The sequence below is a fragment of the Medicago sativa genome, chromosome 3 (genome assembly GCF_051527215.1).
Source record: "Medicago sativa cultivar Bolivia chromosome 3, Bolivia_mono, whole genome shotgun sequence".
Taxonomy (NCBI): Eukaryota; Viridiplantae; Streptophyta; class Magnoliopsida; order Fabales; family Fabaceae; genus Medicago; species Medicago sativa.
Genome location: NC_140751.1, coordinates 78,608,915 through 78,626,540, shown reverse-complemented (window position 1 = coordinate 78,626,540; position 17,626 = coordinate 78,608,915). Strand labels below are relative to the sequence as shown.

The 17,626-nt window shown below is 31.1% G+C and overlaps 1 protein-coding gene across 1 annotated transcript; it reads left to right on the top strand.

Annotated features, from left to right (window-relative positions):
- The first annotated feature begins 6,063 nt into the window (after window positions 1-6,063).
- On the top strand, window positions 6,064-7,232 carry LOC146940549 (putative F-box/LRR-repeat protein 9). The gene is made up of 2 exons (XM_085754239.1): window positions 6,064-6,603; window positions 6,701-7,232. Exons 1-2 carry the CDS (start codon window positions 6,158-6,160, stop codon window positions 7,149-7,151), a joined length of 897 nt encoding a protein of 298 aa, XP_085610365.1. The 5' UTR covers window positions 6,064-6,157; the 3' UTR covers window positions 7,152-7,232.
- The last annotated feature ends 10,394 nt before the right edge of the window (window positions 7,233-17,626 follow it).

The following is a 17,626-nucleotide window of genomic DNA, read 5'->3' as shown; positions in this document are numbered from 1 at the left end:
GATAAATAATATAACTTTACATCATTTTAGATAAGGTCAAATGCATCTAAAGTCTTTAAGTTTTTCGTTTTTTCCAAAGTGATCCTTTAAGTTTCAAAAGTCTCAAACAAGTTTTTTTAGTTTTTGAATCGTTTCAAACAAGTCTTATTGTAGATAGCATAGTTGGTAATTGCTTTTAAATGCTAAAAGGACTTGTTTGGGACTTTTGAAACTTAAAGGACCACTTTAGGAAAAACGAAAAACTTAAAGCACCTTTAGATGCATTTGACCTTTAGATAACTTTTAAATGCTTTTTCTCGTTACGGAAGGTGATGTGTGCTATCTAGATGGGGTTTGTTTTTTGTCGAAAAAAAGGCTATGGCAACTTCATTTTGTGAGAGTGATTGCTTCCAACAGTCGAGCTGATTATTGGTGGTTGTGGTCATACATGCACACTTATGTTACTGACATTCTTTATATTAAAGATGCTTTATACGAAAATTGCAACACTACATTAATGCATGTTCTTAGAGAACAAAATACGCGTGCATATTTTATGGCTAAGGAGGGATTACATGCAATGTGCTCTACTCATTGCAATTGTCCATTGTCTGACATGAAATCTCTCATCCTCAGAGATAAACTCAAAACTTATTTTTTTTTGTCTTGTTACTTTGTAACACCATCAAAAAAAAAAAACCACCATACAAATTTATGTTTTAAATAGAAATTGTTTAAAATATCAAAATAACCTTTTATCAACCAAAAATGGTATAAGACAAAAAAATGTTATTTAATACTAGTTTATCATGTTCTATCTTTTATTGTGTTGTTTTGTCTTGTATTGTTGTGTCTAATACTTATTTTATAACCATTCAAACGCACATAACTTTTTCTAGTCTAATCTTTTGGGACAAAAACTAAAGTGAGAAAGAGATAGATAGAGTAAAACATATCAAAAGTATGAGAGATAATTGTCTAGTTTTATAAATATCATTTTTTAATATTCATGTCGAGCTATTTAGATTTGATTAAAATGATATTTTTGTGTGTTAATTCTCTGACTTCTAGGGAAAGGAGGAGATAGTAATCCGAAGTACGAGATCAAGAATTGTTTCAACTATAAATAAAAAATGAAATATTTTAAATCAATTAATCTTTTAATTTAGGATTAACAAAAAATTGATTTACCAATAATGAAAGCCAAAATAACATTTGTGGTACCTTAACTTCATTTAAAATAACAATTTTTCATTTATATTTTTATGGTCATTTTCTCCCTTTTATTCCATTTGCTTAGAAATTTTCAATTTTCAAATCTATAGTTTTATTTCCACGTGACCTCTCAGTCTTCAAATTTATGATATTTCACTTATGTTTGCATATGAATCTTATATTTGAAGCTTGAAACCTTTTTTTAATGGATTGCGTTTACAGGAGCACATATTTGAAATAAAAATTTTGGTATCAAAACCATTTCAGATTGACAAGTACTTTTCCAACCCTATGCGTTTCTCACATGCCCTATTTTTTCCCCCCAATTACCCTATGTTCGGATTATATAATCCGAAATAGATTGTAGGTGTTTTCGGATTGTTTTTTTTGAAGAAGCTAAATTAACCCACTTAAATTGACACTGGAGAGAATCGAAGCTGAGACCTCGAGGAGGAGAATACTCCCACGCCCCAAGCTAATTAATACGACCAGGACAACCCAAGTGGGTTAGGTGTTTTCGGATTGTATAATTCGAAACTATGTATTGCCCAGATTCAGTGTATTATTTTGATGACATAATAAAAATTGACAAAAACATAAAATAAATGTAAATATACAGAAAAATATACATGGGTTAGGTGTTTTCGGATTGTATAATTCGAAACTATGTATTGCCCAGATTCAATGTATTATTTTGATGACATAATAAAAATTGACAAAAACATAAAATAAATGTAAATATACAGAAAAATAAAGAGACAAAGATGATACAAATTCTCATCACACACACACACACGTATATATAGTTTCATAGTACATTTACAACAAAATTGAAACTTGAAGTTTATTACACAAAATTTTCAAACACCTAATGATAATTTGCAGCACAAGAAACACAAAATCTGAAACTAATCTTGCAGCACAAGAAGATGGAGGGGGAAGGTGGTTGAGGTAAGGTTTGCTTCCTCTCTAGGGAAAAAGAGACTCTGATGGTCAACCTTGCACCCAAACAAACAGCCTTTAACCCCTGAGTGATGTTGCAAATTTGCGGAGCGACACCATCACTTTTGATCGTTCTAGTATGAAAGGCCAACGTTGAAAACACATTGTAGAAAGAAAGGAGAATGAGAGAATGTGAGATCATTGAATGAAAAATTGTGAAGGATTGAGGAGTATTTATAGATAAAACTTGTGAAGAATGAGTGCATAAAGTGTAACTATTCATTAATAAGTGTCAAAAAATGCGTTCAACTTATCTGACCAGCCATTAAAACTGGTAAAACCCAAAGATAAACGTGTTCCATGAGTCACTCTTGTTGAGAAAGTAACTGTTCCAAAATATTTCAGATTATATAATCTGAATCGGTTCAATAGTGTGTTAAATTTCGTACTTTGTAGGGTGAGGGAACTTTCGCATTATAAAATCGAAACTTTTAGATACAAGATTTTTTTATGTGGTCCACATTACACCAACATTTGATCAACGACGCACTAGAAATAGGAATATAAATATGTCTTGGCAATATTGACAATAAAAATCCTCTTGGAACACCTTGCCTTTCATCATTATGTTGTAGATAAGCTTACAAAGAGGTTGTTATGAACTTGATCCAGTTGACATGCTGATCGAAATATGTCGGTTGATAGGTCAGCTGAATCAAGTACAAAAGCACCTCTTCAAACACATTCTCAGATATTTCACCACTTCTGTTATTATGTTGTTTTATGTAACGCCCTCTTTGTTATTTAATTATTTTTCTTGAAATAGAGTCGAATTATATGATTTATTTAATTATGTTGGTATTTTATTGGGTGGTTTTATTATTTATTAGACTATAGTTAGTAGAGAATTGTAATTATTAGAATAAGTAGATTTGGGGGTTGAAATAGAAAGGAGAGAGTTATTGGGCCTAATTAGATTTAAGAAGAGAAGTTAGTATTATAAATAGAGGAGATATTAGGTTGAAAGAGGAACAGATGCATATACAAGGATTTGGAGAAAATAAGGTTTAGAGAGAAGAACCAAGAGAGGAGGCTGCCAATCGGTAATTCTAAGGTAAGGGTGAGACTAACATCCAGTATTATTAAGTCTGTAATTCTGATAATTAGATATAACATGTTGTAGGTTGAGTTTGTGAGAATTTGAGAATTAGGGTTTGAAGTCGTTATAGGTTGTTAGTTGAATAGGAGTCTATCAAATTCATGTTCAGTTGGTGTTCAGTTCATAGAATAATCATAGGTAGAGTTTTCTATCAATTTTGGAATTTGGGTTGATGAAAATTGGGATTTAAGAGTGATTCTTAAGTGAAAAACACATTGTTAAACTGATTTTTGAACTGTTGAGAAGCCCAAAATCGGCCACCGAATTGTCAAAATCGGCCACCAATTTATGATCTGAATATTCAGTTTTAGTTCTGCAAAAATCGGCCCCCCGATTTGTCAAAATCGGCCACCGATTTTCTGTCGGGCCAATCTAGAAAACATTCACATTTTTCACCCTTTTCCGTTTTGAATTTGCATTCGGTGTAAACATGAAAGTTTTAGATAATTGTGTTAGCTTTCTAATGGTCTTGGTTTGGCTCAAAAATGATTTTTAGATTTTGAGTTATGATGAAAATACTCCAAGTGGGTCTTAGTAAAACTTTATGAAAATTTGGCATAACTATTTCTAAGTTAAACCAAAACTTATGGATTGTCTCCAAACTTCAAAGCTTGTGTACTTTGAGTTCAATTAAGGTGTTTATGAGTATTTAACCTATGATGTGATGAGTCTAGCTAGTGGTAGGCTGCCTTGAATTGTTGCCTTGCAAACCTTTCGCACGTGTAGTCATGAGACGACCTTGGGGTAGGAATGGTTATTGATGATGTTAGAAGCTGTCCAGAAGACCTGAATTAAGATAATTAATATTAATAGTAATGTGATGTTGTTAAATATGCACCTTAAGTATTACTTATGATGATCATGTTCATGCGATTCATTCTTTAATGATTATATGATGTATAAGAGCTGTTATTTGCTGCATATGTTGCTGTTTTGCTGTTGTTGACCATTAATGTCATAAAGTTGTAAATGTCGGTCTAAGTTGTAAAGTTGTAAGATGTCGTCCAAATTATTGGAGTCATATGAGATGTTCATGATGTTCAAGATGTTTAAGATGTAAGATGTTGAGTCCATGCATACTCATTCAAAGTTGAGGGCTTGATGCCCTGGAGCCTTTTTACGCTCAAATATGTTGGGGGCTTGATGCCATGGAGATTTTGCTCAAATATGTTGGGGGCTTGATGCCCTGGAGCCTTTTTACGCTCAAATATGTTGGGGGCTTGATGCTCTGATTGGTACCACATGCATTTGCATTGTCAAGATGATTTAAGATGTTAAGAGTTGCATAGTCGAGTCAAATTCATCAAGTTGTTAAAGATTAATTTACGAAGTTGAATATGAAGTTGTTTATGATGATGACATGATGTTACATGATTATTATTATGATATGTTGATGATGTTTATGTTGTTAAATGTAATTGATGAATTATATGCTTAATATTGTTGTTTGTGAAATCTCACCCCTTCTGCTTGAAAATGTTGCTCTTCATATGGGTAACTTGCAGGTAACCAAGACTAGTTGCGGTAGTGAGTGGACTCCTCACAAGTGTGTGTCTTAGGTGCTCTGATACGTAACGGGATGGGAATTTTGTTGTTGCTTTCTGTTCCTTACGTATTATTTTAGAAGTTTTCAAGAATTATTGTTGAACTAAGATTTTATGAGATTTTATGTTGAGGCCCTTGTGCCAAAGATTATTTAAGATGTTGAATTATTCCGCTGCGAAGTTTTAAAATAATTACGTTGTTGGATTTTGAAGGATAAATATTTATTTATTCAGTTTATGATTTTAAGAAAAGAATGTGACATTCTGTTATGATTGAGAAACTCTGATTTTTATTATGAAATTTTTATGTTGGGAAAATAGGGTGTTACATTTTATGTCATTGAATTATGTTGTGTACCTTTTTTTCCTATGTCATTCACTATGAAAACCCTCCAAGAATCAAACTTAAACACAGTCTGGGATATTCAGATTACAGGACTTCTCATGTGTAAATAGGGACCGTTTGTTTTATTTTGATTCACATTATCTTAAAATTATTTATATCTTTCCTTTTTATTACTCTCTATAACACAATCCAAAAAGTTCTAGAATGTTTCAGATTATATAATCTGAAACCTCCCAGATTGCATGGATTGTGGCGTTACACCCAAGGTTTGGACGGTTTGTGGTGTGTTTATTGCATTTTTAGTCGGTTTATGCATTGTAAACGTTTCCTTCGACTGTAGTTACAACCTATGATAGATTTATGGTTATGAATATACTTGCTTGCTTCAACATATTCATTCATTTTTCATTTATCATCCTTTCTTACTTTTTCTTTCTCTTTTTTTTAGTTAGGAGTGGTTATGATATCATGGTCACTGCTGACCGCTCATACAATCCAAGAAATTGCTTTGCAGTTTATGCGGGGATTGTACAACGAACAACAAAGACCTTTGATATCAATTACGATACACTTTCTATTTATTTTATTATGTTTTGGAATATACAATCCTTAAAATTACCTAATAATCTATTTCAATTATATAATCCGAACAAATGATATTTTCCAAAAAAATAGGACGCACGGAAATTTGATAGGGTGAGAAAAGTAATAGTTTTTCTGATTTGAATAAGTAATTCGTGTTGGATCCAAACTCGAACGAGTCCGAGTAAAATGCATATTGGATTGGGTGATCGGGTTGAACGGATCACCCTTGAACCGCCAAATGCCCCTTATTAGTAATTTCATAACTTGTTTGGAACCCTAGCCGCCATTTCTCCTTTCACTGTTAACTCTTTTTCTATTGTCAAACACTTTCATCGTCCCCTAGACGCTAACAACGTTTCTCTCTCAAAACGTTTCTACTTTAACGATATGGTTTCTATAAAAGGTTACAACAATACAGGAATCAAATTATCTAATCGTTTCAGTTCCTTGGCCATTTCTTCAATTCCAGCAATGGAAGAGGAAAGTGAGAGCACAAAGGCTAGGTCAAGGTCAAAGAAAAAAAATAGGTTCTTTCTCGTAAAGCGACCAAATTGGCTTGATCTTCCGAGTGATTTGACAGCAAACATCATCAAGAGGCTTGGTATATTACCAATTTTGACGAATGTATCCCTTGTGTGCACTCAGTGGTTGAAGATTTGCATGGATCCTCTCATGTGGCGCACTCTTTATATGCCCAAATACATTGATGCTAATCCTTGGGAAATGGAGAAGATTTGTTGCAGTGCTGTTAAACTAAGTTGCGGTCATCTTGAGAGCATTATTATTGAGGATTATTATGGAACCAGTGATCTCCTCAAATTAATAGCTGATAAGTAATGAGTTTTTTTTTTCCTGCATTTAACCGTATATATCTTATTGTTTTCATGAACATTTTTAATATTTTTTTTTTTCTTAATTCAAATTTTACAGTGGCAGTCACCTACGTTGTATGTGGGTAATGTTTGGCAGCATTACAGATGAAGTATTTAGTGAAGTCGTTAGAAAGCTTCCGCAGTTAGAGAAGGTTTTTGTTCCATCTTCCATTACATCGGCCACTCTTGAAGCCCTTGGTCGATCTTGCCCACTTTTGAAATCGCTTCAATATAATTCATGGTCGCTTGACTCTTGTGTCTCTGATAAAATGGCGTTTGTTATTGCTGAAACAATGCCTGGTCTACGCCATCTTAGTATGAGTGGACACAAGCTCACTGAACTTGGTGTGCTCGCCATTGTTGATAAATGCCCTCTTCTTGAATATCTTGACATTAGCTTTTGTCATTTGAATTTGAATGACGATTTGAAGAAAAGGTGCATTAATCAGATCAAGGATTTGCGACTGCCAGGTTGTTATAAACCACCCAAGAGTAAACTATTTAAATGATCATGCTTCTTTTTGTTGATTCATGCGTGGTTGGCATGCTTTCTTAATAAGTTGGGTTATCTATATTTTTGTTTTGAATGATTTTGATTGTAATTTTTGTTGGACAAGTCTTATCATTTGCTTACTAAAAATTTATATATTCTAGTAGTATTATTTGTGTTGTCTTTGTGCCACAAAATGCAGTAATCACCAGCTTATTGGTTTTTAGCTGATAACGTAGGTCACGCTAGGAAGATGATAGATTTGAAATGAACAAATCCTGTATAACAAATGAATCAAAGTACATTAGCCACACACTCAACACAATGCATCACTCAAATCTCATTTCATATCATATCCTTCTCGAGTCATATGTACGGTACAACATACAGCAATACAGAGTCAACAATAAGTAAAATTGACTGAACACTTTGTAGCACAAAATCATGTACAAGTAAGACAAATTATGTTAATGGTGCATTTGTTATATCTTTTCAAATAAGCTATCTTATAAGTACATTTAATTTTCTTAGATATATGACATATTGACATGGACTGATCCTTAATTGCATTTCTAAAATATATAAAATTGTAATAAAAATTACTTAGACATGCAAGATCTGATATCTTTTACTGATGCATGCCTTGATGTAAAGACCCTAGTAGCTGAAAATCTATAATTTTTGAAATCAGTGTAGGTATCAAAGGTTATTCATAGTATTATGTTCAGAGGTGAACTCACTGATTTAGATTATGCATATTCCTCTCCAAAAAAATTTCCTGTTTGTTTACAACACTTTTCACAAATTTAGGATCTTTTGTACTTAGAGAAAAAAAAAACTATGTGTACAAGAAAACTGGGCTAGTTGTACAAATGACATATAATATTCGTTTTGTGTACATTGTTAAAAAATTTGTTGATTAGTATATAATATATGTCTATAGTATTGTCACATGCCTGCTATATAATATATGTGCTGACATTCCAGTTACTTTGATATAAACACCATATTACAGATAAACTGATTGCAGGAATAAATTCAAAAACAGAAAGAGGGAAAATATTTTTTAGACATACATATTTGCTTTTAGATTGGAAGAATTAAGTATAAGCAATGCCATCTTGATATCCGAAAACACGAGCTCACTATTGTTGGTTTTCTTGCCATTCTTTATAAATCAAATGGTTTACTTATATGCTAATTATGCATGAGTGTTTACTTTTACTAGTGTAGTTAAACCATCCGTGGATATTTTACTAAAACATGAAAGGTTTGCATCCTTTGTTAATTAATAGAGCTAGAATGAGACTTATTAATCTAAAGAAATTTTTGTTGCTTGCAGAAACTGGTGGTTTATATTTGTGCACTCTCTAAGCTTTTAAAACTATGAGTGTATAAGGACGATGTTTTCTTGTTCTTATTTCATCAATGCCCCAAGGAAATCATGAGATTGTTACCTTATACAATTTAGATTAACTGGTTTTAAGGTGAATCAATTTTGAAGAAGCCGGTTTGGATTTGAAACCTAAATTGATTGTCAGTTAAAAAACCAAGGACGATAAACTTGATATAAACAAATTGAATATAACAAATGAATTACAGGTCCTATGCATGTACATGGTACAATATTCAGAGACAACAATTAGTAGGTTCATATTGTGTTGTGTTGTTTAGCCTTGTCCAATGCTTGTTTTTTTAACCATTCAAATACACCTTTAGGACAACTTTTTCTACTCTTATCTTTTGGGACAAAAAGCTATAGAGTGAGAAAGAGATAGATAGAGTAAAATATATTGAGAGTATGAGAAAGACTTGTCTCCGAAGTTATCACAAAATAGTTTTATAAATATCATTTTTTAAATTTTTTGATATTGAGCTATTTAAATTGGATTAAAATGATATTTTTGTGTGTGTTAATCCTCTGACTTCTAGGGGAAGGGGGAGATAATAATCCAAAGTTCAGTCGAAAGATAAATAAAGTTTGATCAAGAATTGTTTCAACTAAAAATCGTTTCAACTAAAAATCGAGAAATGAAATATTTTAAATTGGTTAATGTTTTAATTTAGGATTAACAAAAAATTGATTTACCAATAATGAAAGACAAAATAACATTTGTGGTACCTTAACTTCATTTAAAATAGAGTAAATTACACTCCCTCCCCTCAAAGATGCTTGAATTACACTTCCCTCCCCTCTTATGTTAAAATATACACTCTCCTCCCCTCTTATTCAAAACATATTAGAAATTTTTTCACTCCCCTCCCCTAAGAGAAGCTTGAATTACATTCTACTCCCTCTTATGTTAAAATCTACATTTTACTCCCTCAATATTTTTTTTTATTTCTAATAATCTAGCAAATAAAAATCTAACACACTTTGGAAAGTATTGCGGGTCTATTTTAATATAATTAAAATTTGAATACGTATTTTCGCTATTTTTTATTTACAATTTCATTAACGTGTAGTTTTAAACCCTATAATCAAATATGAAACAACCCAAAATAAAATTAAAATATGTGAAAAATTACTAAAGACAATAAAGAATGATTATTTAAAAGTTAATTTTATACTCTAAATTATAAAATCAATAGCAAAATATTTAAATTTAATTATCATTGACATTTAAATTATAAAGAAATGAATTTATTTTTCTTAAATGGTAGTTCAAAATTAGTATATATCATAAAAATATTTATTTATGTTAAAATGGATTAAAGTGTAGTGTATATTTAATTATTAAGGGAGGAGGTTGTAATTCAAGCATCTTATAAGTGAGGGTAGTATAAATTTTATTTTTCAAGGGAGGTGAGTGTATAATTTAACATAAGAGGGGAGGGGAGTGTAATTCAAGCTTCTCTTAGGGGAGGGGAGTGTAATTTACTCTTTAAAATAACAATTTAGTAATTTATATTTTTTTTACGTCATTTTCGCCCTTTTAATCCATTTGCTTATGAATTTTCAATTTTCAAATCTATAATTTTATATCCACGTGATCTCTCAGTCTTCGAATTTATGATATTTCAGTTATGTTTGCATATGAATCTTATATTTGAAGCTTGAAAAATTCATATACAAATGAACTAAAAGGGCACCAATAACGTGAAAAAATATAAATAATCAAATTGTTACCTTAAACTAAGTTAAGGAACTAAGAATGTAATTTTGCCATAATAAATTGGTACAAGTGGCGAGGGACTTGAACCTCTTAAGCAAGTGGTCAGGGGTTCAATCTCTAGCTTCTACGTATGAAATAACTTTAGTTGAAAAGAGAGAACTCATATATCGTCCCCACAAGTTCGTTGATGGGGACTAATCACCGCTAAACGACAATGAAAACTTCGTACCATACCATGATGATAAAAAATATTGACCATAACTATAAGTCTAATTAAAAATATTTATTAGTATATTTAAACATGTTTATAATATATATATATATATATATATATATATATATATATATATATATAAACATTCATTTTTTATATATTTTTTTGGTTACTCATTATATATATATTCTTCATCTTTTAACAAAATAAGTGATTTTCACATATTTTCAGTTTTCTTTCGTTTATTTTTTTGATTTCATCGTCTAGCACGACTTTGTTTATTTTGATTTCCCTTCTTCGTGCGGAGTGTTTTTGATTTTCTGTCTTAGTGCAGTGTTTATTTGATTCAGATTGAAAGATCAGCTTTGATAAAGTGCAAATTCAATAAATGACTTTTGCGTCGTCAACGTTACATATCCGGAACATGAGTATTTCAGTGGCTTGAATATAGTCATATTTGTAGGCATATGTACTCTGCCGTTTTATGCCATTAACATGAATGTTGAGAGTTTGTTCTCAAGTTCATCCTTTTTGTTTTAGTGACTTTGGATTTGTATTATATCGATATACTCTACAAGTTTGAATAAATGAATATCGTTTTTTTTTTTAAAAAAAATATATCTTAATCTTAACCTTTATCTTATCGTAATCTTAATTCTTATTCTTAATAATATACAAATTTAAAACCACAAATAAGAAAAACGCTTGTGTGTCGAGCTCTAGGACCATTGTTGCCACATCACACAAAAATTGATAATATAGTTTTGCAAAATTCAGCTATTAAGAGTTAACAATTACTTGTAAAAAAAAAAAAAAATTAACAATTATCATCTTTCAAAAGTTAGTATAATCTTATAAGGTCAAATGCATCTAAAGCTCCTTTAAGTTTTTTGTTTTTCCCAAAGTGGCCCTTTAAGTTTCAAAAGTCCCAAACAAGTCCTTTAAGTTTCAAAAGTCCCAAACAAGTCCTTTTCGTTTTTGATTCGTTTCAAACAAGTATCTATGTTTTTGTTTCTGAATGATTTTGATTGTGATTTTTGTTGAAGTCTTATCATTTACTATGATTTTATTTCCAGTATATGTGTGATTTCTCCAAAATAAGTTTGCTTGCTAAAAATTCGAGTAAGAGTTATATATTCTAGCAGTAAAATTAGTGTTCTCATTGTGCCACTAAAATGCAGTAATCACCAGCTTATTGGTTGTTAGCTGATAATTTAGTTCACGCTAGGAAGACCCTTTAATTGTATGGCGAAACCGCCTTTGGATGAAGCTCTCACAGCTTACTGATGTTGATATATAGATTGTGAAAGTTAAGGTTCATGTGATCTGTGGGTTGCACTAAATATTCCCAACCCATGTTGATCCAAACTGTTACCTAGGGAAAGTTAAAATCCCATGACCAACCAGAGCTAGAACAATAAGGACTTATTAATCTTTGTCACATGCAGAACTGGTGGTTTAGATTAAGTTGCTGAAAATTCAGAATTTTTTAAATCAGTATAGGTATCAAAGGAATGTGTGACTATAGTAGATAAGGTTGTAAATAGAGTATGGAGGGGATTGATTTAGATCATGCCTTCAATTCAATAAGTAGGGGTTTTATTTTTGGGAATAGAAAGTTTTTCAGTTATAGATTTTCCTAGGTTTGGACAGGCATATTCCTATCCCAGTTTATTTCCTGTTTGATTACAACACTTTCTGGTTTGTCTAGTAAAATTGATTCCTTTTCAAAACTTTAGGATCTTTTGGACTTATAGAAAAAAAGTATCTGTGGAAGAAAAACATAGCATCTTTATAAATTTGTGAAAACAGTAAGAATGTTTTCTTAAAATCAAACAAGCGATAAATTTATTGCATTTGACTCATATATAGACTGTTATTTGCTTAAATCACCATCAATCATAATTTCTTAAAGTACCAACCATTGATTGAAAAAGAAAGTCAATTATTCCAAGTAATAAATTACCTCAAGGATTTATTAAAGCCGTGAGAAAGCTTCCACAGCTGGAGAAAGTGGACATTTCACATTGCTACCTAACCAATGTCTCTCTTGAAGCCCTTGGTCGATTTTGCCCTCTTTTGAAATCGCTTAAATATAACTCATTCTCGTTCCGAACTTGTTACTCTGAAAAAATGGCGTTTCTTATTGCTGAAACGATGCCTGGTCTACGCCATCTTGATATGAAAGGACACAAGCTCCCTGAACATGGTGTGCTCGCCATTATTGATAAATGCGATCTCTTCTTGAATCTCTTGACATTAGTGATTGTCATTATTTGAATGAAGATTTGGAGAAAAGGTGCATTGATCAAATCAATGATTTGCGAATGAGAGTTCGTGATAACTATAAAGAACACTGTTATTGGGAGATATCTGATAATGATGACGACGAAGATGATGATGATGATGATGATGAGGAGGAGGAGGAGGATTTTCATTATTGATTCTGAACGTGGAAGTCTAAGTGATGGCTATGATGACAAACTAGGCTATTATTATTGTGTCGATTTATTGTCGAGTGTTTATCTTCAAGAAAAAAATTTGGATTAGGATCCTTGTTGGCACTCAGATATTTGTTGATTCATGCGTGTTTGGTATGCTTTGTTAATTCAATTTGAATATCTGTTTTTTTTTTTTTTTTTTACCATGATATTATTTTTGGTATGCGTCTGATTTCTCCAAAATCATAGAGTATTTGCTTGCAAAAAATCTGCTAAGAAATGTATGTTCTGGCAGTAAAATTTGTATTCTCTTTGTGCCACAAAAATGCAGTAATCACCAACTTAATGGTTGTTTGCTGATAAATAAAACAAACAGCCAAGTTTCCGTTATGTGGTGAAGCATTTGATTATGTAGTTCACGTTAGGAAGACCCTCTAATTGTATGGTGACGTTGAATTCTCAGAAGTATTAAATTGTTTTATTCTAGCACAACGTATATACTAGTCCATACTAATATTTGAATACCAACACGACACCGAGACATGTGATTACATTCAATTTTTTTTTTCTTTCTGTAATTACTACTACCAATGTCGTGTCTGTGTCGATGCTTCATAGGTCAGGCAGCATCCCCAAAATGAAGTTCTCACAGCTTACTGATGTTGATATGTAGATTGTGAAAGTTAATGTTCAAGTGTTCTATGGGAGACACTATTCCCAACTCAAGTTGGTCTAAACTGTAACGAAGGTTAAAACTCAGACATGACTCAAAATAGGAAAATTGTTGGCATCAAAATCCCATGATCAATCAGAGCTAGAATAATAAGGACTTATTAATCTGATGCAAATTTTGTCTCAAACAGAACTGGTGGTTTACATGTGCGCTCTCTCAAAACCGATACATCAGTGGTTTGCGGCTAATATAAGTAAACTGTTTTCTTGTTCTTAGTTGATTCTAGGATTAAATTCATTTTTCATTGTTAAAACTATGGGCATATAAGTAAAGTATGGGCACATCTATCATGAGATTGTTGCTTTTTACAATTTAGATTGGTTGGTTTCAATGTGGATCAATTCTGAAAGAGCTAATATCGATCTGATACATAGTGAAATGGTTTTTCAGTTAAAAAGCCAATAAGGACACAAGATTTGATATGAACAGGTTGTGAGGTCCCATTACATGGTAGAACATACAGAGATAACCAAAACCAAAATCCCAACGTGCTGATCGAAAGATAGAGTGACTATTATCAAAGCAAGGCTCCAAAATTGGGTTTGATAAGAACAAACAACTATAACTTGTGTAGCAAGCATTTCTCGGAAGAAAAAGAGCACGGCGAAGAAACTACAAGCAAGACTTGAAAAATACACAGCATTAACAAAATAATCAGTACTTGCAGATTGTAATTGATAATGAATACACATTTTTATAATTATTCAATTATTTATTCTTGTACATAAAATATGAAATTTAGTGTTTGTAATACAAGAATTATGATTATTTAACTTTCAAGAATTTTAAGTTTAGTTGTACCTGTTTCTTGTTTGGGTTGTATATCTTATTCTTATCAAAGCAAGTTTAGGATTCTAGTTCCCTAGTGTATGTTAGCATTGCCTGAACTTCCGGGTCAAAAGTGTTATTACAAAATTTAAAATGCGAAACATCCAAAATAATTTCAAGTAAAAAAGATAATTGTAGATCATATAAAAATTCTAAAATTTAGCTGAACATCCATTGTACTTTATGCAGAACGAAATAGATAGAATAATCTCCCTAAAATGAATCCGAAGTAACTAACTATGTCTTTAAAGAACAATGTATCACTGCAAAATTTAGCTCAAAACTAAATAAATAAGTTGGTTTCAATCAAAATATATTTGGCAAACTAAGCTATTAGGCTCAGAAGGGTTTGAGGGAGGTCTTAAGCTAAATAGTATATGTCCAAATGCAGTAAAACCAATATTGATATACATAAGAGTAACTTCAATGTCAATGGAATTTACAGGGAAGAAATTATCCGACTCCTCTCCTTCCCTTACTAAAAAAATAAAAGATAAAACATCACAGAAAATCATTACATATAACATATAATTCCAACCAGAATTGCTTTCCAACAAAAGTTTTGTTGGAATTGGGAGTTAAAAGACTAAACACAAAGTTCCATGTTGGGTAGAACTAGTGTTGAGTGAGAATTTAAAAAAGTGGAAGTCCTACATTGGATGAATCACACACATTGATAGTGTTTATATAGTAGGGGTGTACCTCTAAGTGCTTTCTTAATCCCTAAGTTCAGCAAAAATATTTTGGAAGGAAATCTGAAATATTTTGGTGCACAATCTCAAATACTTTGGACACAAAAGTTACTGAATTGAAGAATCTTTTGACTCTTCAATATAAGGGTGTTCGTGGTGCGGTTTGGTTTGGTTTTGAAGTTAAGAGTCATCCAAACCGTAAGATAAAAAAGTATGTGGCTTGATTTGGTTTGGGTGACTTTTACAATAAAATCCAAACCAAACCAAATCAAATCAAATAAATGCGGTCTGGGTTGGATCGATTGATGCGGTTTTCTTCGAGACAATATATCCTTTTTGTTTCCACCATTAAAATCAAGTTAAAAAACTAAAATACAATATATTTTCAGCAATGTTTCAAACAATGTTTTAAATTTCATCAAATATTACAATTTTATTTTCATCCAACAATGTTTTCAACAACATATACTAAATTAAAAACATGAATTCCTCTAAAAAATAATAATAATTAAAAACATGAACAAAAAGTAATCCTATTCTGTAAGAAATGCAAAAGACTAAGATTGTATCGATCATTCTCTAAAAGTTCTAGTAGCACATAAATACATTTTTGAAATAAAAAGCAAGGAAGAAACTTAACAAAAAAAAAATGTCATTTTATAAAAGTTTTCATTGAGTTTCTATGAGTATTGGTCTAGGTGACATATGCATAATTAGAGTTTTTCTTATGTTGCGGTTTCATTTTGTTTGCTTTGGTTGGTAAAATAAAAACCGCAAACTAAACCATGCAGTTGAGAAAAAAAAAATGATCTGAATACATCTGAACCAAATGCAATTTTATTTTTTTATTTCGGTTTGGGTTGGTTTGAATGGTGGTTTTTCTATTGAGTTGGTTCGTTTTTGAACAACCATACTTCAATATATATCCATAATTTTTTCAACTTGTTTCCGTATCGTAATATATAGTGGTCGTGCATGATTCAAGCAATAGATTAGAAGTATGACCGCATAAAAAAACTTTGATCACATAGTGGAGTAAAATTAATCTTTGATCAAATACTAATTTTCTAACTCATCCAAGTTCATACTAATGGAATTTTATGACGTTGACATTATCATATCAATAATAACCTCTACTAAATCAAATATCATAACCACGACTTTGGTTATGTAAAACAAATAGTCTGAACTATTCACTTCTCGGAATGACGTTCAATGCGACCTTTCACCATTTTAATCAAGAACCACTCTTTGTTCAATTAAAAATGTTGCTAATCTTCCAAAAATAATCATGAAAATATTTACTCAATTTGCTACTTCACGAGCTTATTCGAGTTGTATAGAAATATATGTAATGTCTCATATTTTACTTTTTATTTTATTTAGATCAAATAAATGTTAGAAATTTCAATTGTGTTTTAAATGTGTAGTTCTTCAGGAAGTCATCCAATTGTCATAAACAATGATTAACAAAAATTCCTTCTTTGAGAAATCTTTCAATGACGCTTTAATATTAAATTTGTAGTTCTTTGAGAACTATATCCCAAATAATCTTGATAAATTAAATTTGTAGTTTTTGAGAACTATATCCCAAATAATCATGATAAAAATAAAAAAAGACTTGCTTCTTTGAGCAACCTTTTATGGATGCTTTGATAAAGATACCTTTTTTTTCATGTTGTGAATATATTATGTAATAATGCTAAATCTGAACTATTCACTTCAGCGTTTCAAAATTCATATAAACTAGACTTTTGACCCGTGCGTCGCGCGGGTTTTCTCGACTATAAATAGAGACCAATAAATAATCTTTAACCCGTAAGATGATTGATATGATAGAAAATATTTTCTTAAAAAAAAGCAAGAGGATAGGAATGAAATTGGTGTGCAATGCATTTTTTTAGATGGAATTTGTTAGGTTAAATAATTGCAAACCTAATAAAGCAAATGAGCGGGAAAAAATTAGGTTAAGTTGCTGCAGACGTAACAAAATTAATAAATAAGGATTAGCAGTGATAAATAATTTTAGCAACTTACATCCTTTATTTATTTATTTAAAAAACAAAAACCGAAGAGTTCATGTTGCTATACTATCTTTCGATCAAGAGAGTAGTTCTCCCATTGTAAACCATGATATAATGAATTGGCGACAACATATGTCCTTTAAAAAATAGATTTCCACCAGGATATGTTCAACACAAGAAAGTAGAGATAAATACAATTTTACAAAAGTATTGACCAATTCAATTAAAGGTTAAAAAGTGAATTATAAATAAAATAATTTATTTTAATTTGTATATGTCACTTCAATTTCCAAAGGGGTAAACATATATGAAAGAAAATCACAAGATTGTATAAATCTTTTCTAGTAAAACATTTGGCTGTTAAGTAATGTTTTCAATTTTGTCAAAAAAAGTAACGGTCACAGTTGATTTGTTACACAAATCTTTTATAATAACTAGCATAAATC